Source organism: Petaurus breviceps, unplaced genomic scaffold (assembly GCF_028583685.1).
Source record: "Petaurus breviceps papuanus isolate PSGF00001 unplaced genomic scaffold, PetGlider_PUasm1.0 189, whole genome shotgun sequence".
Lineage (NCBI taxonomy): Eukaryota > Metazoa > Chordata > Mammalia > Diprotodontia > Petauridae > Petaurus > Petaurus breviceps.
In genome coordinates this window covers 24,324,828-24,350,271 of record NW_027185809.1, presented here as the reverse complement: position 1 = coordinate 24,350,271, position 25,444 = coordinate 24,324,828, and the positions used below count along the sequence as shown (strand labels likewise).

Sequence of the window (25,444 nt, the reverse complement as noted above, 5' to 3'; positions counted from 1 at the left end):
CCTAGGATTGCCTCGTATATTTGTTCTTCCCTCCTTTTCCTCTTCCCCTTGCTCCTTCATGCCTCTAGGTACAGGCATGTCTCATTTTATTGCATTTTGTTTTATTGCATTTCACAAATATGGCTTTTTTTTCTTTTCATATTGAAGGTTTGTGACAACTGTACGTCAAGCAAGTCTTTAAGCATCATTTTTTAAAAATAGCATGTGCTCACATTGTGTCTCTGTCATTTTTTGGTAATTCTCTCAATATTTCAAACTTTTCATTATTAGTATGTATATTATTATTATATATATTGTGGTGACCTGTGATCGGTGATCTTTGAATACTATTACTATTACTAGTACAATTACTATCGTAATTGTTTTGGGGTTCCACAAACCATGTTCAAATAAGATGACAAATTTTGAAGATAAATGTGTGAATTTTGACTGCTTCACCAACTAGCCACAACCAGTCTCTCTCCCTCTCCTGGGACCTCATTAATTCTTGAGACACAATAATATTGAAATTAGGCCAATTAATACTGGACAATGGCCACTAAGTGTTCAGGTAAAAGGAAGAGTCAATTGCTGTGGCAAACTTTGTTACCGTATTTTAAGAAACTGCCACAGCCACCCCAGTCTTCAGCAACTACCATTCTGATCAGTCAACAGCCAAAAACATCAAGGCAAGACCCTCCACCCCCCAAAAGATTACAACTCACTGATGGTCAACATATTTTTTTTTTTTTTTAGCAATCAAGTCTTTCTAAATTAAAGTATGTACATTGGGTTTGTTTTGTTTTGTTTTTACATAATACTATGGTATAGATTAAAGTTTATTGTGATCATAACTCATATACATTGGGAAACCAAAAATCTCACGTGACTTGCTTTATTGTGATTTTAGCTTTGTGGTGATTGGTAACAGAACCTACAATATCTCTAAGGCAAGCCTATATGTTAGATCTAGTCTTTTCTTGTGGGAGTTCTGTCCTTCCAGTCTGAAGATAATTCTCCTTGCTGAAGAAACAAAACCAGAGTTGAACAGTTCTGTCTTCTTCCTCTCCATCATCAGTTTTCATCATCCTGCAAGGTCCTTTTCCTTCTTCTTTCCCCAATATAGCGCTAATGAAGTCCCAACTCTTTTTTGTTGAATCTAAATGCAGAAGACACTATTTGCTATATATTACTAGGAGAAAGTAAATTAAATTTAACCTGGATTTTGGACTTGGATTATAGCCTCTCTAGATAATTTTTTATCTTCATTTTGTCATCTATCATTAAGTAACCCAGCTTTGGATCACCTACAAATTTTTTAAATTTATTTTTAAAATTACACTTTATTGGGGGTGAGTAGGTGGTGTAGTGAATAGAGAACTGGCCCTGGAATCAGAAAGACTTGAGTTCAAATCTGGCCTCAGACACTTAGCACTTACTAGTTGTGTGACCTTGGGCAAGTCACTTAACCCCAATTGCCCTGCCTTCCCCCCTCCAAAAAGTAAAAAAAAAATACACTTTATTGTTTTACCTACAAATTTGATAAGGATACCTTCAACATCTTCATTTAAATCAATGCTAAAAGTTCTGAAAAGAAGACTAGGAATAGAGCAGTGTGTCACAGAACTAGAGACTGCCCTCCGAACTGACATCATTCTGTTAAAAAATATACTTGGGTATGATTGCTCATTTAGTTGCTGATTCAACTAACTGTGCTATCTTTTAACCCACATAAATATTATCTATAATGACACATGAGAAACTTTGTCAAATTCCAGGATAATGTCCAGAAATCATCAAAGTATGTAATATATGGAAGAAATCTGATGTAATATGAAAGAATCTGGATTTTAAGTTATAGAATATGGATAACCACAGCACTCTTCTAATATGTGGATAATATATGTTTATTAATATATTTATATATACTACATAATTATATTTATATGCTTAAAATAAATATGTTAATATATGGATAATAATAGTGCATTTGTATAGCACTTTAAGGTTTGCAAAGTGCTTTACAAATATTTTCTCATTTTATCTTCCCAATTACCTTAGAAGGTAGGTGCTATTATCTGTTTTACAGATGAAGAAACTGAGGCAGACAGAAATTACATGACTTGCCTACAAGTAATGAGTTAGCAAGTGTCTGAGGTCACATTTGAACTTAGGTCTTCCTAACACCATATCCAGCATTTTATCCACTGACCACCTTGCTGCCAGCCTTGCTAGTTCTTTGCGAGACTTCTGATAAGCCATTTAATCTTTGTAAGCTTCAGTTACCTTATCTGTCAAATGAGGAATAATTTCTAAACTCTCTTTTCATTACTCGTTTTTGGCCAGTCTAAAATCTCTTTAAAAATGATAATAATTTAGCACATCTGCTAAGTGAACTCCATTTTACAAATGAGCAAACTAAGGCCTAGAGAGATTCAGGCTAGCCATGGATGAAGCAAGGACTTGACCTCTGGTCCTATCCTAGCCAAAGTTCCATTTATATCACACTGCTTCATTAAAAAAAAATACTAACTTCACCCAGTCACAGAATGTCAGAGTTAGAATGGGCTCAACTAATTCAGGAACCTATCACATGGTATTTCTTACAGGTAGTTCTTCAACCTTTATTTATTTGTCTTTTTTTTATTTTTTGGAGGGGGGAAGGCAGGGCAATTGGGGTTAAGTGACTTGCCCAAGGTCACACAGCTAGTAAGTGTTAAGTGTCTGAGGCTGGATTTGAACTCAGGTCCTCCTGACTCCAGGGCCAGTGCTCTATTCACTGTGCCACTGTAATGAGAAGCAAAGAAGTACTTAGCTCTTTGTTGCAGCTACTTAAGTTTTTAGCACCTTATTTGAGCCCCTTGTGATTTGAAGGTGGGAGGAATTTGTTGATGCAACAAGAAGGGGTGGAACAGGGAGGGGCTAATGACCATATAAAAGTAGAAGCACAGGCTGGGATGGACAGAACTGGGAGGAAGCATGGTCGTGGCACTAGTACTCTGTCTGTCTGTTTTGATGTTGCTTTGTCAGATCTGTCTGCTGATAGAGGATGTTGCTGTTGTTATAGAAGCCCTGGGACCTTATTGCTGGTTCAGAAGCCCTGAAAGAGGATTTTCTTGTTGTCTGTTTACAGAAGTCCTGAAGGAGGATTTTACTAATGTTTTCAGAGGTCCTGGGACTATACTAATGGTTTGTGTTGATTTCTCAGACCTTGTTTGTGGGTCCATGTTGATTTCACAGGGAGAAAGTGAATTGATGATGGTGCCGGCAATGTGCATGAATGTTATTGTGGCTCTGTTAAGCTTTGTCTTCCCAAAAACAAACTGTGAAGGACTTGAGGTGGACTGGACACTGTGAGATTCAATATGGAATGGGAACTAGATGAGGAACTGGGACAAGGAGCTGAGAGCTGCCTGCCTATGAGTCCAGGTGACAGTTGGGTAGATCCAGGGAGCTGGACCCATGGAAGAAGAACCATGGAATTCGGGAGCCATCCTCAAGCCAAGATGAAAAGTAAGTACCTTGGGTACGTAGTGCTGACTGAGAAGATCATGATTTACCGTGGTCTAGGGGTGGTACAACGTTGTACTTTGTACCTTGTACCCCTTAAGGATGACTGAGTTAAGGATGATTGGAAACTAATCTCCAATCAAGAAGGAAGAATACTTTTTGACTGAGAAATTGACAATGTGGCCTAGGGATGGGAAAACTTTGACCTTTGTACTTTGTGTCACTTAAGGAGGATTGCTCCTTAAGGATAACTGAGTTAAAGACTTACTTAATGATATGTTTTGTTTAAAACTATGTAGCCACTTTAGTGATAAGTTGCTATGTTATATCATTGTGAATGCTGTACTTTGGTTTCTGTGAATGTTTTGCCTTGGTTTACTGATGAATAGAGAGTTCACTATACTATGTGATCAGAATCTTATAACTATTCACAGTAGCAGTCCTCTGAAAAGCTGCTCATGCTTGGCTATACAGCCACCTAGCTGTCCCTTCAACTTTTATTTAAATGCTTAGAATCAGGATTCAAAATCTAGAGATATCTTAGGAATCAGGTACTCCAATCCATTTTGAACTGAGGACTAGACAACTTCCATGATTCTACTAAGGTCACACTGTAAGAACCCTGACAGAACTGGGCCTTTAACCCACAGGCCCCAAATTCTAGAAATCCAGCCTGTTGCTGTGATGCTCACTTCCTTAATGCAAGTAACTGGCCATTCCACTGCTGAGCAGGTCCTTTTGCCACAAATGTTTTCTTTTATTGAACTGAAATTCTAATCCTCCCAGATACTTTCTACCATAGACAGAATAGGTCAGACATGCTAACTTGGAATTAAGCTTGGCCTTCTTTCATGACCAAAAGAAAAAATAGGCTGCCTTATGAGGTAGTAAGTTCCCCATTATTAGCAGTTATAGAACTCTAGGATTTAGGATTGAAGATAATTCAGTCTGAGATTGGATGATCCCTTATAGGGGGATTCTGCTGACGAGATTCATGTTTCAAGCAGAGGTTGGGCCAGATTTTCTTTTTCCTCTCCTCCCTTCCCTTCTTTTACTCCCTCCCAAAATTTATCCATATTTCCTTCTTCCTTCCTTCCTTCCTTTCTTCCTCCCTCCCTTCCTTCCTTCCTTCCTTCCTTCCTTCCTTCCTTCCTTCCTTCCTTCCTTCCTTCCTTCCTTCCTTCCTTCCTTCCTTCTTTCCTTTCTCTTTCTGTCTCTGTCCCTCTTTCTGTCTGTCTATCTTCCTTCCGTTATTTTTCTCCCTATCACTCTGAGACTGGAAATACAGTAGCCCCTCATGGGTCTGATCCTATTATGATCACCATAGAAGTTTAACTTGCTCTATTTTTGACCAGGTCAGGTTCACTTCACTGTCTGCAGCCTGGTGACCCCTTCTTCTACCCCACTCCTGGGGGCTCAACACATTGGTGCTGGACTTTAGTGCAGACACCTCATTGGTTTTAGATCACTTAAGCTCAGAACTCCTGAACTCAAGCAATCCATTAGCCTCAGCCTTCCAAATAACAAGGATTGTAGGCTTATGCCATATTGGTACTGATTTTTATTTTTATTTTTAATCGTTTTTGTTCATTTTAATTTTTTATTTTTAAAAACCCCAATAATAAAAAGTCTTTAATTGCATGGGGTGGGGTGTGCTTTCCAGTAAACTTTTTTTTTCCTATTTATGTAAGTCCTGTTGAACCAATTGAACGTGAGATATCTTCCATGAATGGGTATTATCAGTATATCAAAGACATTTGTTATAATCAACGATATGATCCTTCTATTATAATAATTTAATTTGTTGTCAAATTCTGATCTTACACTTTTGGATCATTTAAGGGCAAAGAATACAGTTTAATAGTTGAAATAAGTAAGTAAATAAGTAATCATGGGATTTCTGCCTGGTTGAGGATTTAGACATAATTTAGTCCAAATCTTTTATTTTATAAATAAGGAAAATTGACTTGCTGAGTGTCACAAAGGTAGTAAGTGACAGAGTTGATATCCAAACCCAGGTCCTCTGACTCCAAATCTAGTGCTCATACAATTATACTTAAATTACATTTCACACTCAAATCTGTTAAACAATAACAAAAAATCCTTTAAAGAAATTGCATTATTGAACTTACTTTCCCACAACAGTATTTATGTGAGTCCTCACAATTCCCAAATATTGGTCAATCTGTACCTACAAAGAAAAAAGAATTATGAACATGCCAAAAAGCACAATTCTGAAATTTAACACAAATAACAAATATCACACTGAATTTACCTGGTGCTTAAAATATACTACCGGGAGAGTAAACATTGACACAACAGCTAAGGAGGAAAAAAAAAAAGTATATAGTTAATGTTCTGAGACTAGGGAGTAATAAAAAACTTATGTACATATCTCTTCATCTATTTATAAGATGCTACTGGTTAGTTCTATGGATACCAAAAAAAAAAAAAAGCTAAATGTAAGTATGCTTCAAAGGAAAAAAAAAGGCACAGAGTAGCTACAGGGATGACCCTACTCTCCCTGGAGTGAGATTAAACATTGTCTGTACTTCCCAGGTAAGTAATTCATTTGGATCCATAGATTTCATAGTGAGATAAGTCAATGAGAAGAGCAATATTTGATAGAAAATAGAAGGCAACAGAATAAAAATACATTTTTTAAAGCAATTGGGGTTAAGTAACTTGCTCAAGGTTACACTTGTTATATACACAAATACACAAAGTTATTTCTGTGTGTGGTGCTAAGTATCTGAGCCCGGATTCGATCCCAGGTTATCCTGACACTGGGGCTGGTGCTCATACTCGCTGTGCTACCCGGCCGTCCCATAAAAATACATTTTTAGTAAATAACATATCATATTAAAAAAAATATATCATTCTTCTATGGCAAGGAAACCACTTTACAATTGGGAGACTCCATGATGTCTATTTTATTCAGAATCAACAAAATACAAAATAAAATAAGATCTATATTGAAGACAGCATCCAATTTCATATAACTTCTTTGTAAAGATTGAGTAATAATACTAAATTGTCTTTACCCATTATCAGCAGCGTCAGGCCATTGAAGAGAGCACCAACATAAGTCAGTAGCCACATTAGCACTGCAAACTGAAATTTAAAAGGATCATCAGGTCTTCAAATATTTAGTTCTTATTTACGTAGTACTTTAAGGCTTGCAAAGAACTTTCTGTATATTATCTCATTTGATCCTCACAACTACCCAGTGAAATAGGTACTATTGGTACCCCATTTTACAGGTGAAGAAATTGAGGCTCAAATAGATTAGGGGCAGGACCTGAACCCAAATCTTAACGACTCCAAGTCCAAAACTCTATCTCCTGGATCACAAGTTGGAAGATAAGCGCTTAATGTAAACTTACAACTAAATCAACTAAAAAACAATGCTAAGCATTACCATATAAATTCATCACAAAAGTAATGGAAAGGAATCAAACCTTCTTTTTTCTTTACCTTCTGAATTTTCTGGTTAAGAAATTCTAAGACAGTAAGTGTAAAATACTACTCTAGGGCATGTGTTTTTGTATTCTGAATACAATTTTAATGTTTACCTTAAGACATTATTATGGACAGTAACAAAGTTTTTATTATATTTTATAATTTTGTAATTAATTCTAAGTTGTTTAAAGGTCAGGGACCATGTCTTAGATATCCAGCCACACCTATCTCAGAGTGGGTGCTTAATAAATACTGACTGGTTGATTTGACTCTTATTTTAAACATAACCCCTCAAATTAAGAAAAAATGTAATAATAATAATAATAATAGCTAGCATTTAATTTAGTACTAAAAGATTTAGAAAGCATGAGAATTTTATTTTCACAACCACTCTTGGAGGTAAGTGCTCTTATTATCACCTCCATTTTACAGAGGAGAAACTAAGGCAGTCAAAGTTTAAGTGACTTGCCTCGGCTCACACAGCTAGTAAGTTTCTGAGGCCAGAGTTGAACTTTGGTCTTCCTCATTCCATGTCTCAGCATTCTACCCTCTGCACCACTTAGCTCCCTCTGTCCAAAGATATCCAAGTCAATGGTGGAGGCATGAAGAGAGCCCAATGCTTTTGACTCACATTTGGGGCTACTCTTTGCTATGTTAGACCATTTTACATATTTCAGTCTTGAAGTTGAAATTTGTACAAGGAGAGTCAAACAGTAGAAGAATATGACAGTAGAAAGCAAAAACAAAAAAACCCACAAAAGAACTCAGATAATGCAAAAAACTTTTAGTGTATAAAGTCCTTGGGTTCAAAAAAGATGCCTCTACCACTATATTAGATTCAAGTGACAATTGTTTTCAAACAAATTTTGAGACAATAGGTGAAGAATAATTTAAAAGTCAGGCAGTACTTAGTCAATAAACAATATTAAGGTCCTACTATATATATCAGGCACTGTACTAGGTATATAAAGACAGGTGAAAGAAAGTTTGTGCTCTCAAGGAGCTCACAGTCTAATGGTGAAGACAACATACAAACAAATATGTATCGATGAGATACATACAGGATACATAACAGGATAATTTGGAGGTAATCAAGGGAGAAGAGAGATTAGTAAGAAGAGGAATTAGTAAAGGTTTCTTATAGAAGGTAATATTTTAGCTGAGACTTGAAGGAAGCCAGGGAAGCCAGGAGGTAGAGATGAGGAGGGAGAAAATTTCAGGTATAGCAGGGCAGGCAGTAAAAACATATGAATCAAGAGATGAAATGTCTTGTGCAAGGAACAGCAAGGAGGCCACTGGAACGCTGAGTATGAGGTGGAAGTGGGAGGAGAGGAGTTTTAAGGTGTAAGAAAACCAGAAAGGTGAGAGAGAGGAAGGCAGGTTATGAAGTCATGGGCAGGTAGTACTTTTGCTTTATACATAGAATCATGGAACAGCAGAACCAGAAGAGGCGTTAGAGAACAGTTCATTCAGGGGTTCTTCACCTTTTCGGTGTCATAAACCCTTTGGTAGTCTGATGAAGACTATGGACCCTTCTCAGAATAAGGTTTTTAAATGCATAAAATGTAAAATAAATAGGATTCCCATGGAAACCAATTACATTGAAATAAAGATGTTGTTTCCCTCCCATCCAAGTTAATGGATGCCCTGAATTATTAGGGGTCCATGGGCTCCAGGTTAAGAATCACTGATCTAACCCACCCCCCTAAGATAAAAATGAAGTGAAAATAGTGTCCCATTTAGGCTAATAGCTTCCATTTAAAAAATGTATATATAACATAAATATAATATGTAAAATATCTATCTATCTATCTATCTAATATTATCTCTCAACATTTCTTCTCAATACCATCTTTTGTTAAGAGTCTAGTGTTTTGGCTTAGGGAGAAAATAAAAGATTCACAGTGGAATATTTAAATCCTTATACCTTTAGGGAATCCACCAGATCCTGGACCAGAAAGAGTCTTCTCAGCTCTTTAGCTGCACTGTTCACATATAGCTGCAAGTAATCTGTGTATTTCTGAATCTGGTCCTGGGAAAGAGAGATCTCGAGCTCCAGGTATGCCCTATCAAAAACAACAACAAACAAACAAGACAAAATAAAATCCCATCAGACTAATTAAGAAAAAAGTTCCTTTAAGTCACATCCAACTCTTTGTGAAAGCTTTTTTGGGGTTTTCTTGGCTGAGACACTGGAGTGGTCTGGTACTTCCTTCAGTTCATTTTATAGATGAGAAAACTGAGGCAAACAGGGTTAAGTGACTTGACCAGGGTCACAAAGCTAGTAAGTTTCTCAGGTCACATTTTAACTTAGTTCTTCCTGACTCCATCCTCATAGTTCTATCCACTGTACTATCTAGCTCTCAGTTTTCTTACAGTTTCCTCACCTGGGAATTCCCTATACCATTGAGGTCACAGGTCAAGTCCTTGTTTTGCTACCTGAAATGTCTACAATTAGCACTGAGTTCCAACCTCTTTTTGGAGTGATTGACTTTACTTTAAGCTTCTAGAAAGAAAAGATTTAAAACTAAAATGAGGGTTATTGTAATATTTTTAAAAGTTTTCTTTTTTAAATTGTTTCCATGACAGAACCTATTAAATATTTTTCATCTATACACATTATCAAATTTGAAAAGTTTGAAAACATTATCAAGTTCTTGAAAAGATGATCCCAACTCTTCCCAAAACATATGTATGAAAAGGTCAGCGAATTAAAAGATCCACTAGTGAAAAGGTTTTTGGGTCATGATTATCTGCTCACTCTAATCTAATCAGAGTCAGGAAGACTTGAGTTCAAATCCTGCTTCGGATACTTCCTAGCTCTGTGACTCCTGGGCAAGTCACTTAACTATTCTGTGCCTCAGTTTATTCATCTGTAAAATGGGGATAATAATAGTACCTATCTCATAAAGTTATTGTGAGGCTTAAATATTTTAAAATATGTAAAGCACTTTACAAATCTTAAAGCACTATATTCATGCTGGTTATTAATGTAAGTCATTTGATTGTAAGCTCCTTGAGGGCATGGACTCTTTTTTGTTTCTTTTTTGAATTCCCAGAATTTAGCACATGTGCCTGACACATAGTAAACACTTAACAGATGTTTATTGATTGATTGTTGTTATTAGTCTGGTATTCAGGCATGTCTCTACATTATTATAAGCGTGGATTATTATGATCAGTGTGGATATAAGTGTGCCCCAGAGTCTGCATTTTGGGAACCTAGAAATCTGCAGTTTTAGGAGGTTGTTAGCAAGGGAAAGTAGAAAGTGACATGGTGATGGGAGATTTTACCAAAAAATAAAGACTGGAAATTCATATGTGTAAACAGAAGGTGTTTATGTAAATTGCCTGTCTGTGTTGGAGTAAAGGGAGGATGTGAATGGTAGTGGCTGCTTGGTGTAACATGCCCCCACTCCCTACACACACACACACACACACACACACACACACACACACACACACTCTCTCTCTCTCTCTCAGGCTGCATATTACCCTTTCATGACATTTCTTCTTTGACTTCTATGATACTTCAAATCAGATTTCACCTGTACAAAAATGTAGTGCATGTATGTGGCAGGAAAGAACCTAGGACATGGTGTGCAAACATTGATTCTTGTATCCATCACCATTCTGCTGGTGTTTTAACATTTTTTTAGAAGGGGGCTATGCCTATGATTTCACTGTATAGAGAACTTTCAGTGTAATGGGAATAGGAATTCGATGACCTTCCCTACTTTGAAAGCAAACTCTGCCCCCTAATAGACTGAAAGTAGTCACATGGAGCCTGTGCTTGGAGGACTTTGCTAAAGGGTGGAGCAGAGCCTACAGGAAGCTGAGAGTCAGAGCTAGACTAGACATCTGGGGGAAAGGATGCTCAGGCAAAGAGTCAGATAGGCTCATGAGTAGATACTGATCTAATATCGGTTTGTGGGAAGGCTAAAGGATTCTGTGGCTCTCTGTGTAACAAAGGCACAACAATGGCTTGTTAACTTCTTTACTACTATGATGGAATCAGCTTACTGGTTTTGGGATTTGGTTTTCTGATATCTAAATAAATGTTTTGCTTCTGTCCTCTATATGGAGAGTTTGTTATATTTTGTGATGGATCGCCATGCAGGAATATTTATAATCATGGTCTTTATAGTGATTGTGGGTGCTGTAAATATTGCACTGGCACAACAGGGAGCTATGCTTGTGATTTCACTATATAGAGAACTTCCAGTGAGGAAATTCAGTCCCCCAATGAAAACCAATACATGCTGCCCGATTTCCAATCTCAGAGACATGCCTGGAGGCATTGAGAAGTTGAATGATTTGCCCCATTACACAACCAGGACATATCAGAAACTGGACTTATATCGAATTTTTCTTGACTTTCTATTCTCTGAGCCATGTTGCCTCTTCTATATTCCATTATTAATAATATATACTAGACAAAATACACAGATAGCTATAGGCACACAGCACATGCCTATAAGGGAATTGTTTGAACTGTAAAGTTTTGTCATTAGAAATATAGGGGTTTATTGGAAAATGTATTTCACATGTTACTTAAGGAAATAAATGACCCCCAAATCAGTGTATTTGATTGAACCAAGGCCAAAGCAACATATTAGAGCACCCAGGATGGGGAAGACCCTCCATGGCTATGACTACTCACTTGAATGGGTGGCCTTCATCAGTTTTCTGCACGGCTTGTAAGACGGACTTGTAGATTCTGAAACTGATGGTGGCTGAGAGTGCAGCAAGGGCCAGGTATGCCACCACACTGACCACGCTGAATTGGGTCAGAGAGAAGAGCAGCAGCAGGAAGCTTCCAAACACGATCCCCGTCTGCTTGATGTCACGCCAGTACAACAGGTCAATAGCTGTGAAGAACAAAAACAGAAAGCAACTTAATATGGGAAATGGTTTTCAAATTAGTAAATAGTCTATATACAGAAAATTCATCAGCAATACTACTCCTCTGGAAATGGAAATTTTGCTTTGAACTGAATGGATTCAAATCTAGACTCTCAATTTGTATTTCCATTTTGTATGCTGAAGAATAATGATGAACTATACCTTTTGACAAATTAATAATATTTACCTTTGTTCTGTTTTAGTTAAAGTCAAGAAGTTGGAGGGGTGGGGAAGGAATAAGCATTTATTTAGTGACTACTGTGTATCAGGCACTATGCTAAATGCTTTACAAATTTTATCTCATTTGATCCAAGCAGTAAGTTCTCAACCTTCTTTGTGCCTTTTTGGCAATCTAATGAAGCCTGTGTATGTCTTCTCAGAATCATGTTTTAAAATAAACATCACAAAACAAATAAGACTAAAATGAAGCCAATCATGCTGAAATAGTAGTTGTTGTTTTTTTTTTAATTCATATACTGAAAGTTAAAGCCCCCCTAGCCTAGAGGCAGTTGGTGAAGAAGATTGAGTAATCAAATCCTCAAAAGTCTTACCTCTGTGCACTACATCATCAGTATATAATCCAGAATCATCATCATAGACATGTGTAAAAGGTGACTTGGGTATGCCTAAGTATGCTAGACACACTCTGCTACGAGCATTATCATTGGCCTTTTCCCTTTTACTTAAGGAAGAATGAATGTTCTAACTTTAGGGAACTAAACGTGACCTGTCCATGGTTTGAGAGCTAGGGCCTTTATTTCTTCTTGCAAACACTGGGCATGTTCAGTGGCAACTTCAGTGGTCCAGGGACAAAGACACTGCTGCTAACCCAATCCACATTCCTCACATAGACCAGAAGTTAAGAATCAAGTGTTGACAGAGCTGAAGTTGTATGCTTCAGATCTAGCTGAGATGATGGGTCAACACTTCTGTACTGTACTGGCTGAGTTAGTTAGTCCTCAAACATTTATTAAGGGCTTGGTATATGCCATACAGTGAGAGAAAAGATTATTAATAACCAATTATTAATATGGGTGGGGGAATCTAGCGTTTTTCCTCTTTCTATTTCCTCATTCAAAGCCCAGTCCTTCAAGGACATTTCTGACCTTGCCCAAAGAATTCAGCCCACCCAGACCATCTTATCTAAATGGAATTCTTACCCACTGCTGTTTATAGACTGGGTGGAGAATAGGTCCTTTTTCATAGATTGCCTGAGGTGGGAGTGGTCTGGCTTGAGATGAGTCTGTTTGTCCAAGAGTGACAGGATCAGAGTCATGACCCCCAGCTCTTCACTAGAATAAGCCTACCTCTCATTATAATATTCATTCTCTCATTAATTGTTAACCAATCAGAGTTAATTTCTACACATCAGGGACAACTCCTTCTCCAAGGATGTTTAAGCATTCAGTGGACTCCAAGGTTCATCTTTGGTTTCCAAAAGAGCCACTTATCTCACTTTATTGATTACTTGCTAGTCATAATTAATAAATTGATTATTACTTATCCAGAAACTATGTCTCTCACGCTTTTCATTTTTCACAGCAGCTACGTGACTCAGTGGACAGAGTATTGGACCTGGAATCAGGAAGACCTGTGTTCAAATCTGTCCTCAGACACTTACTAGCTGAGTGACCCTGGACAAGTCACTCTACCCTCTGTTTGCCTTAATTCACTGGAGAAGGAAGTGGAAATCTACTCTAGTATCTTTGCCAAGAAAACCCCATGGACAGTACTGGTGTGATATGGTCCATGGGATCACAAAGAGTAGGAATGATTGAATGAATGAACAACAACAGCATATGCAGGCATTGTTCTACGTACTGGAGATAGAAAAAAAAAAGCAAAAAATAGCCCCTGCTTTCAGACAGTGTATATTCAAATGGAGATCATGTAAATAAGTGGGTACATATATATATATATACATATATATACACACACACATATATATATAATAGGTATATATGTCTAGGTATATGTATAATATACATATACAGTAACAGGATATATGTGTGCATGTATGTATGTATGTATGCATGTATGGTAATACAAAAGGGGAAGACATTAGGGGGTAGGGGGAGTGGAAGGCTTCTTGAAGAAGTTGAGATTTCAGCTGAGTCTTTAAGGAAGCCAGGGAACTTGAAGGTAGAGAACAGACCAAGCCTTCCAGGCTTTGAGGACATCCAGTACAAAGGCCCAGAGATGGGAGATGGTGTGCCACGTTAGAGGAAATGTAAGCATGGCAGTTGTAATTAAATAAGTTGTAAGAAGACTGGAAAGGTAAGAAGGGATGACTAGGGAGAGCTTTAAATGCTTAAGAGATTCTGTCTTCGATCTTGGAATTTGTATTCGATAAGGAACCACTAGAGCTCATTAAGCAAGGGAGTGACATGGTCAGACCAATGCTTTAAAAAACCATGTTGGTCACTGAGAGGAGAATAGACTGGAGTGCAGTGTACTCCTTAAAGAAGTGGGACCCAGAGCACATTAGGCACACAACGCAAAACTTCCAACACTAGTGCCACCACCTCTGGCATTGGTAACCCAGGCCCACATGCCTACACATGTACAGAGTAAGGGATTAAGTAAGACTCTGGATCTCAATCCCCAGATCCATGGCTAATCATTCATTTATAACGGCAACAATATTAATCTCTATGTCATATAAACACTTCAGATATGTCCATACACTTATTACTTCATCCTTTATATTTATAGCATTTTCCCTATCTTTCCAACAACACAACACCCTTAACTTCCTTAAGTGAACACCAACCTTGCTTGACACATTGCTAAGTAGTGATTCAATGTCAACTTGGCAGGTAGTCTCCATGATCTGCCCCAGAGATCTGCTCTTGGATCTTTGAAGCTTAACATTTTTATCAATGGCTTTTATGAAGCCACAAATGTTAAGCTTATGAGATTTTCAGATGACACCAATCTAGAAGGAATAACCAATATGATGGAGGGCAGTGTCAGTATCCTAAAAAATTTGACAGGCTAGAACAATCAGATGAATCTGAGATAAATTTCAAAATGGATAAAGAGTTACTCAGGTTAAAAAAATTAACTTCACACATAGAAGAGGAGTGAAGAATTACCAGACAATTTTTTTATCTGAAAAAAAAAAAAAGTCTGTGAACTGTAAGCTCAGAATGAGAAGTTAGAGTGATGTGGAAGTTAAAGAGGCTAATGAGATCTTGGGCTGCAGTAAGAAAGGCATAGTTTCCAGAAAGAAGAAAGCTCCTCAGTATTCTGTTTTGGCCAGACCACATCTAAAGTATTGCATTAAGTTCTAGACACCACAGTTTAAAGAAAGACATTGCTAAGCTGGAGAACATCCAGAGGACTGCAACCAGGATAGTAAAGGGCCTTAAGGCAGTGTCATATGAACACTAACAGAAGGAACAGGGGATGTTTAGCCTAGGGCAGAGAAGGCTTAAGGGGCATGTGAGTTTAAGTACTTGACGGGCTATTATACACCAGAAGCAGAAGTAATAGGTGGAAGTTTCATGAAGCAAATTTAGGTTTGATATAAAGAAATTATTATTTTTTTGACAATCTGAGGTACCCCAAAGTAGAATAGGGTGTCTCAGGAGATGGTGGGTTCTTCCTCATTGGAAGTCTCCAAGAAAAAGTCAAATGACTTGACAAGTATGTTATGGTAGAAATTTCTTTTGGGGTATGGATTAGGGATTAGATGGCCAGTGAAGTCCTTTCCAACACTATAATTATGAATATTCTATGAATTATTGTTGACTTTTGGCTTATTTACCTAAAGCCAGTAATCAATGAATGACAGGAACAAGTGAATATTTTCTCCGTGTTAAAATGTAATAAGGATTTCAAAATGTCACAGAAAGAATGTGTCATTTTGCTAAATGAAGAATATTTTCTTTTTAGGTACTGGACATAAGTTTTTGAAGGTATAAAATGGTTTTACTAAGCATTTAGAACATGTCAATAATTATTTTGGATCTAACACTTTGAGAACTGATGCTCTAGATCAGGGGTGGGGAACCTGTGGCCTTGAGGCCACATGTGGCCCTCTAGGTCCTCAAGTACAGCTCTTTGACTAAATCCAAACTTCACAGAACAAATCCCCTTAAGAAAAGGATTTGTTCTGTAAAACCTGGACTCAGTCAAAAGGCCGTGCCCGTGTGATCTTGAGGCTGCAGGTTCCCACCCCTGATCTAGACCATTAGGGAGACCTGAAAAGAAAAAGTTTCTATGGCTAAAAATTGCCGAGAAAAACCTAATTTGATAGATCTCTCTAGAGTAATCTGGCTTCCTCTTCACTTTTCTGTTTCTATACACTTATGCATAAATACATACATACATATGTAAATTTATATGTATACTGACAACAGATAGACATATAGATAACCTACATACATCCTATTTTTATTTTTCTTTCTATGGAAAAATACAAAACACAAGAAAAGCAACATTTCCTTCAAATTTCGCACAGATGGAAATTTTCTAAATGATATGGCCACTGTGAAGCAAAGAAAGCATTAAAGACTACTAAAAAATGTCATAAAACACATTTGCTAGTTGAACAAATCCTCAACTTTTCCTATAAGATACTGTTGCAATCATTTTTTTTAATGAAGAGAAAATAAGAAGCTAAATTCTCATCTAACAGACAAACATTTTCTTATGTTTTAATGTCTATGAAGGAAAGAAGGTGAAGTGGACAAAGAGTTGATCTCAGAGCCAAGATAATCTGGGTTTAAGTTTTTTTTTTTTTTTAAGCAATCAGGGTTAAGTAACTTGCTCAAGGTTACACGGCCAGTTATTTCTGGGTGTGGTGCTGAGTATCTGAGCCCGGATTTGATCCAGGTCATCCCGACACTGGAGCCGGTGTTCTTACTCGCTGAGCCACCTGGCCGCCCCTGGGTTTAAGTTTTACCTTTGACAAAATACTGACTCTGTGACACTGGGAACATCACTTAAACTCTTGGTGCTCTAGGCAACTCTTTAAGATGATGAGTTTAAGAAAAAGTGCCAATATGCACTGGCAGAGAGAGTTTCCTCATCTGGAGCCAAAGAAGTCTCAGAGTAGTTCAGTGGATAGTGCTGGGTCTGGAATCAGGAAGATCTGAGTTAAAATCTAAGTTCAAATAGTTATTAGTTATGTGACCCAGGCAAGCTCCTTAATTTCTGTCTGCTTCAATTTCCTTGGCTCTAAAATGGAGATGATAATAGCACCTACCTCCCAGAGTTGTCATGAGGATCAAATGAAATAATATTTGTAAAGTGCTTAGCGGAGTGTCTGGCACACAGTAGGTGCTTACCCAATCCTTAGTACTTATGCATACTGTAAGTTTTAGGACCTGGTTGAACCTGATTTAGAGAATCAGACACCATTTCCTCAAAAATGATCCCAAGGAGCTCAAAAGTGGCAAAGGCATGATTTATTTACAATTTCATGATGAACAAGCTGAATCAACCAAAGTGAAAACACCTCTAGGCACTTCATCTGAGCTTTTCTAATGAGACAGGGCACAGAAGAAGTCTTATTCAAGGCGACTGCCAAGCTAATATCGAGAGAACACACAGCTTCCTGGAACGAATCCATGAAATCTGGGTCCTTACCACCTGCTAGACTTTTTCATGATCTTTTTTTTTTTATGAAAAACTTGTCTGGAATATCTGAGGAGGATTCTCTGGGGAGTGTAGTGGCAAGCAAAGAACTATTTAAGGCCTTGTTTCAGCTATTTAACAGCTTGCTTCAGTTCAAGTTTCTTTCCAGCCTTGCCCTTGATTGTATCAAGTCTTTGTTGAGAAGCAGAACTTTTGAACCCCACAACTTGTGAACCCTAGAACTTGTGAACTCCTGTTGCTGATGCAACAGGTAGGAGAGGAGTTAATGACCATATATAAGGAGAGGCATATGACCATATATAATGACCATATATAAGGAGAGAGCAGAACTGAGAAGAGAACTTGTGTGGTGGTAGAGTAGAGAAGGAGAAAACTTGTGGTATCCCAGCACTCTGTCTGCTCTGTCTGTGCTGACATTTGTGATACTTTGTACAGAAGCCCTGGGACCTTACTGGAAGCCCTGAAAGAGGATTTTCTGATTGTCTGTTGACAGAAGTCCTGGAGGAGGGTTTCGGAGGTCCTGGGACTTTAATGATGATTTGTGCTGACCTCTTGGACCTTGTTTGTGGGTCTGTGTTGATTTCACAGGCAGATAGTGAATTGATGATGCTGCCAGCAATGTGAATGAATATTATTGTGGCTCTGTTAAGCTTTGTCTTCCCAGAAACTGTGAAGGACTTGAAGTGGACTGGACACTGTGAATTTCAGTGTGGAATAGGAACTGGATGAGGAAGGGGACAAGGAGTTGTACGAGGATTTGGACAAGGAGCTGAGAGCTGCCTGACTTTGAATACAGGTGACAGCTGGATAGATTCAGGCAGGAGCTGGACCCATAGAAGAGGAACCATGGAATCTAAGAACCAGCCTCGAGTCAAGATGAAAAGACCTCTTCTTGGGTATTTAATGTTGACTGAGAAGATTATGATTTACTGTGACCCCGGGGTGGAGAACTTTGACCTTTGTACTTTGTATCCCTTAAGGAGGCCTTATCCTTAAGGACGACTGAGTTAAGGACTTCCTGAATAATATCTTTTGCTTAAAACTATGTGGCAACTTTAGTGAAAACTAAGTGGCCACTTCAGTGATAACATGTTATGTCATAACATTGTGAATGCTGTACTTTGGTTTCTGTCAATGTTTTGTCTTAGTTTATTACTGAATAGAGAGTTCACTATACTATGTAATCAGAACCTTGAAGCTAAAGAGCTATTGACAGCAGCAGTCCTCTGGAAAGATTCTCATTCTTGGCTTTACAGGGAGCAACATCCCTGCAGTCCTAGAGAAGACCTAGATATAGGGAGAAATCTCAAAAGTAGATTCCAGTTCCATACAATTCCATCTAGATGGCTGGATTTGGAAGCCAGCAGTTAGAGGGTCCCTTCTCCCATTGCTTAATTTCATCTGCCTATGCAAATATTTCTAAAAAATACAGGCTTATAAGGTAGTGAGATACCATGAAAATATAACCATTCTGGGAATTTAGGTGATTTGGATTATTGTTGGCTCTGACACGAATTAGCTGTGCCAATTTTGACTAGGTAATATCTGAAGTTCCCTTCAACTCTAACAGATTGTGTCTATGGCAGATAGTAATACTCAATATTTTGAGTCTGCTTGATGTCATTATCACATACTCCAATACTTGATCCCATTATTACATACCCCAATATGTTGATGCTCATGTGCGCAAAGGGAAAATCACAAACATTTCTCAAGCACGTATTATTTGTCCAAACAATGAGATACTGAAGTAAAAATGAAACTCTCCTTGACCTAAAGCAGTTTGAATTCATTAGAGAGGGGGAAATGTCAGTACATAAGTGCAGTCTTTATGGGGAAGAGGGCCTTAGGAACTTTTAAACTTTTCATTTGGAAATGGAGTTATAGGAAAAGAAGACAGAAGGGGACACTGGGAAAGTACAACAAAGGGGCTGGAGAGCTGAGCATAGATGTGGGAAGCATGCCAATAGCCAAGTTATAATGGTCTTTCAGGAGATCTGGATTGATCCTTTGCTGCAACATAGAAAGAGTATTGGAACTCAGGGCAGTGGGAGTTCTGGAGAGACCTGTTTTATTTCCTAGCAAAGTCAATTTCCTCTTCTTACAGTTATCTAGGAATGCTAACTTGTCTATTCCTTATCTGTTTCTCTCACTTTAAATCTCATTTATCTACTATAAAATCCAACTGGTCAGCAAAAATGCATATTCTATTTAAGGCTTAGAAATAGAGAGAGAGGATATGGGAAAGAATGTTTCTTATTCTAAGGGAGTCATTCTTAATCTAGGGTCTGTGAATTTAAAAAAAAATGATAAATACATTTAAATATAATTGGTCCTATGTATTTTATCTCATATATTTAATTATTAAAGTTATATATTAATATATTAAATTATTAAAAATGTTTTGAGAAGGTGTCCATAGACAGTCCTATCTAGGGATTCATGAAATAATAAAAATTTAAGAATCTATATCCTCGGGAGACAAAAGGTTGGTCAATAGGAGCTGATATGGAGGCTGGTACCATTAGGACAACATAGTAGAATAGTATTCATCTGTAAAATTTGGGCATATGAATTTGGAATTCAGATACTACTAGCGGGGAAAACATCACGTCATTGAGAGAATGGGCTTCGATAAGCAAGGTTTGTGAATTTTCATTTTCAAACTTCAAATCTCTCTTTTTGGCAGGCTGGATTTGAAAGGAAAGCCACTATGTTTGAAGGTGGCTGAGGTTCACCCTTCCTTTCCCCATCAAGTGCACTGGCTGTTCTGCTTGCCTTGCTAGCCAGTACTTCTGGTTGCCCACGTAAATGAACTTTATATACAGGTATTTGTGTGTGTGTGTGTTTTTACACATGCATATATACACAGAGGTGTGTGTGTATATATATAATATATATACACACATATATATGGATAGATATACACATACATATACATATATATGCCTATACATAGGTATCTGTGTGTGTACGTATATAATGTATCTGTGTGTACGTATATAATATACATATGTGTATTTATATACATAAAGGTATTTTTATATGCATACAGGTATATATAATATAGTTTCATGATAATTAATTTTAAAAATAATAATAAAGATAAGTATTAATATATATGTGCACATAGATGTATATATATACACCTAGGTATATGTATTTATATATAGGTATATGTATATATGCTTTTATATATGTATATGTATTTATATGAAGTGACTATAAGGTAAGATACAGATACAAAGTAATGGGGGGGTAGGAGAAGGCACTATCAGTGTGGGGGTGGTAGTCCAGAATGGATATGTGGAGGGGGCACTTTACCTGAGCTTTGAGGAAACTAGGGATTCTAAGAGGCAGATGGAGAAGTGAATTTCCATCATGGAGAATAGTCTATGCATAGGCATAGAGATGGAAAATGGAGAGTCATGTATGAAGAGCAATAAACAGATCAGTTTAATCAGAAAATAAAGTTTGTAAGGGGAGTGATGTATAAAAAAGTTGCAAAAATAGGCCAGAGTCAGATTGCAAAGGGCTTAAAATGTCCAAAGGAGTTGTTTTTTTTCAGCACATAACACAGTGCTTGGAACAGAGCAGATGCTTAATAAATGTTCATTTATTGATTTATACCAGATGCAACAGTAATAGTAAAACTATTAATAAATAGTAATAATAGTAAATATAGTAAATAAAAAATAGTAAAAAACCATATAATGAGGTACTGGAGATTTCTGAGCATTGGGTGATATGGTCAGATTTGGGAATATCACTTTGGAAGCTATACTGAGGATGGGTTGGAGAGGTAAAGAGGGGGCAGAGAGAATAAATATGAAGCTGTTGCAACAGTCCAGGGCAGAGGTAAGGGCTTACATTGGAGTGATGGATGGGTTAGTAGAGAGATGAGAGATGGTTGTAAAAGTAGAAATAATCGAAGAGAATGAATTATTTTTTGACATCTTGAATATAGGATATCAACAGGATATCCAGTTTGAAATGTACAAAAGAAATTGGTAATGTGGGAATGCAATTCGGTAGAAATAAAAGGTGGATATATATATATATCTGGATGCTATCTGCATAGAGGTGAAAACTGAACCGATGGGGAATAAGTGAGATCGCTGAGAGAGTGTGGGGAGGAAAAAGAATGGGAACTAGGACAGAGCCTTGAGGTAACCCTATAGTTAGGATGTGGATCAAGGATGATAAGGGAACAGGCAGATAGGTTGGAGGAGAACTGAATAAGAAATTGTAAAAACCGAGAGAGAGGAGAATAACCAGGTAGAGAAGGCAGTCAACGGTGTCAAATGCCGTACAGACCTCAGAAGGATGGAGTCTTAAATTTGAAAAATTGAGAGATCATTTTTATTGACATGATTAAAAGTTGGAGGTGGAGGAGATTAAGGAGATTTTGAATTGACTACTTATGGAGGGGGGGAGTAGGGACAAAAGAGAAGAAGAAAGTGATAATTAAAACAACAAAAGAAAGAAAAATAAATCATTTGAACAAAACACCACAACTACAGAAAAGATAGGCAAATGGAAGTAGGTGGGAGGGTAAAAGGGTAGAAAACCTGTGGGAATAGAATTTTCTCAATGTAGTTTCAACAAAATTAATTGTAAGGACAAAGTATTAATTTAAAAGTGGAAAATACTGCAAACATTTTTTTTTGGCCTTTTGGAGGGCAATTGGGGTTAAGTAACTTGCCCAAGGTTACACCGGCTAGTCTTTTTGTGTGTGTGTGTGTGGGTGTTAAGTGTCTGAGGCCAGAATCGAACTTGGGTCTTCCTGACTCTGGGGCCGGTGCTTTACTCACTATGCCACCTAGCTGCCCCAAAACATCTTAAAAAAAAAAAGTTAAAGAAACAAATAGAGGGAAACATGAGCCTAACTTTCAAAAATTTAAATGTGAATTCACTAAACAATCCAGTAAAATAAAAATAAAATTAAAAATCAGCCAATTTATTGTTTACCAGGAACACATTTAAAAAGAAAGCCATGTAAAATCTAAATGAGAGGCTAGAACAAAAGAGGTTGTGATTATGCTATCATGCTAAACAACAATTTTAAAATCAATATCAGCAGAGACAAATAAGAAAATTACATTATATTTAAAGGAACCATAGGTGATGGTTTCATATAAACTTAAAAAATGCATCAAGTGGCATAGCATCTAAATTCATAAGTCAACTGAATTGCAGAGGCACAAATAATAATAGTAGATTTTAATATTCCTCTCCCAGATCTAGAAAATTTTTTTAAAAAAGCAAAAATGAACATATAGAAGTGAAGAAACTTGGAAAATTTATAGCTAGAAGATTTATTGTATTTTTTGAATAATAACATTAAAATATGTATTTCTCAGCACCAGATGAGATAATCAGATAAAACAGATTATATTTTAAATCACAGAGAAATTGCAAATAAATATCTTTAAAAAGCAAAAATGCTAAACATATCCTTTATAGATTATAACACAATAAAAAGCAGTAATTAAGGCAGGGAGTCCAAGCAAAATACATAGACTTAAATGGGGACTTAATAACAAAATACCAGACAATGAAAGAGTCAAAGGACAAATCATGGAAACAATTATTAAATACGTAAAAGACAATGAAAATGACTAGACAACATACCACAATTTCTGAGATGCAGCTAAAGCAGTCCTTAGAAGAAAATTTATATCCCTAAAATGTATATTAATAAAATAAAAAGAGGATTAATGAACTGAATATGCAAGTAAAAAATTAGAAAACCTACAAATAACCCCAAATTATCCTAAAATAAGAAATCTTGAAAATTAGAGGAGGGGTAGCTAGGTGGCACAGTGAATAGAGCACTGGCCCTAGAGTCAGGAACTTGAGTTCAAATATGGCCTCAGAAATAATACATAACACAACAAACTAGCCATGTGACCTTGGGCAAGTCACTTAACCCCAATTCCCTTACCTTCCCCCCTCCAGAATGCAAAAAGAAAATTAGAGGAGAAATAAATTGGAAATAAATTACCTATATAACTAATATTACTAACAGCTATTTCTTTGAAAAGATAATAAAATTAACCTTTTATCAGCCTGATTAAAAAAGGATGAAAATCAAATAAACAATATAGAAACTGAGAAATCACAACAGAGAATTCAAAGGAGCTGTCAACAGTGTCAAATCTGCATAATGAGAAAAAGCCACTGGATTTGGCAATCAGGAGTTCATTGATGAATTTGGAGAGTGCAATTGCCAGAGTTGTGGAGGTTAAGCTCCAAAGGTTTGAGGAGTGAGTGGGTAGTACTGGCATGAAGCATAGACTATTCTTTTTAAAAGTCTAATAATGAAAGGAAGGAGAAATACCTATAGAATAAAATTTACATTTCTCAGTCTGACATTTTAAGCCCTCCCCACCCCATTCTATCTCCAAGATCCTTTTCTAAACTAATTTTGTATTTACTAACACTTCCCCTATATATTCTCCACTTCCAGACAAAGTGGTTTACTGTCAGTTCCTCATACTCAGTGTTACAGCTTTCATTTTTGTGCATAGACTGTCTCCTATGCCTAGAATTCATACCGTGAATTCATCCTCATTCACATTTCTGGGACTCAGCTTCCTTCAGGGCCCAATTCTATTAAGACCTGATTGATCTCTGATATCCCACCACATTCCTTAATTAGTATGCTCTCCTTCCTGAGATTGCCTTGTCTGTCTACATGTTGCATTATGGTACAATGGCAAGGACTCTGAAAACAAGAATTATTTCAGTTTTCCTTATATCCCCAAAGCTAGTCATGTAATAAATATTTGCTGAATTAGGTTCCATTGAATTGTGAAGAATATTATAGGGGAATTGATAAGACACAGAATTAAAAAAAAAACAACTTGCTTTCCAACAATCATAGTATGAATTAGTAGTGGACCCGACTGGCATTTTGGTGGCTAATTTTTCCTGACAACAGGAAAAAAAGACATTGAATGGTAGAAATAGCAAAATGAGTACAATGATAAGCCAACAAAACAAAACAAAAACAAACCACTAGTGAAAGAATAGCTGCTATAGCTGATCCTAGTGATCAAGACATTCATGGATTGGTGGACTGATGAGCGGGACTGATAGTAATTTAGGTGTGGGGTGAGGGATGAGGTCTCAAAGAAGGCAAAGAATAGGCAGGCTTAGTAGGTGTGAGGGAGCAATTTAGGCCATAAACAAAGAGAGGGATTTCTGAGTTCAAGATCTTGGTCAGAAATAGGATGAGTCAATCCAGGCAATGTAAACTGGGAAAATGAGTTTACATCTAATCAAGTTTAATTGAAGTAACACAAGTTAATGTCCCCATAACATCCACTTAGAGGATGGTAATTACTTCTATTAAGCTCTGTTTTGTAAAAGCCAGGAAAGAATGCTGTCCCTAAACACAATGCTAGAAGGAACATATAAAGAACTACTTTGTCTTCTAATCAGTAATATTCCTTTCCAAACAAATGACATTTTAAGCTATTTTTTCTCATTATGTGAGGTGTTAAAATTTTGAAATATGAAATGATATGGCAGCTATTAATAATTAATAAGTCTAAAGGGAAAAGGGTATTATCTTCTGTTTTTAACTGTATTTCTGCCTAATTGCTTGACTACTATTAACAATCATACACATTATTTAAAAAAAGCCAAATCTCCCAAATACTACACATTTTTCATGCATGAAGAGAAGAGAATAAGAATGGAATGAGTAAAGAGAATGGCAGACGACAGCTCAGACTGGTTAAGATTAACTAAGTAAAATTAATTTAATAATTATTGGTCAATGTATGCATCATTTAGCATCTAATGTTAATGATAGTTTTCCACTTATTTAGGTTAAAAAAAAGACATTCATCAAAACAATGAGTCCATCATCATAATTCTGTTCATCATAGTACTTTCTGTAAGTAGGTATATCCTGTGCTACAAAATAGATGCTTTGCCTAAAATGTTGTAGACTTAATTTTTGGAACCA

General features: G+C 36.9%; 1 protein-coding gene across 3 annotated transcripts in view; it reads right to left on the bottom strand.

The window, feature by feature from the left end:
- Positions 1-25,444, bottom strand: part of RTN1 (reticulon 1) — a 277,572-nt gene that overhangs the window by 4,615 nt on the left and 247,513 nt on the right. For 2 of the 3 annotated variants that reach the window (XM_069092056.1, XM_069092059.1), the window contains 5 exons: positions 11,615-11,822; positions 8,879-9,017; positions 6,534-6,603; positions 5,765-5,811; positions 5,622-5,680 (listed from right to left, as the gene is read on the bottom strand). In XM_069092056.1, the coding sequence (XP_068948157.1) occupies positions 5,622-5,680; positions 5,765-5,811; positions 6,534-6,603; positions 8,879-9,017; positions 11,615-11,822 (523 nt within the window). The remainder of the gene's footprint in view (positions 1-5,621; positions 5,681-5,764; positions 5,812-6,533; positions 6,604-8,878; positions 9,018-11,614; positions 11,823-25,444) is intronic. The other variant, XM_069092057.1, reaches the window with a different exon arrangement.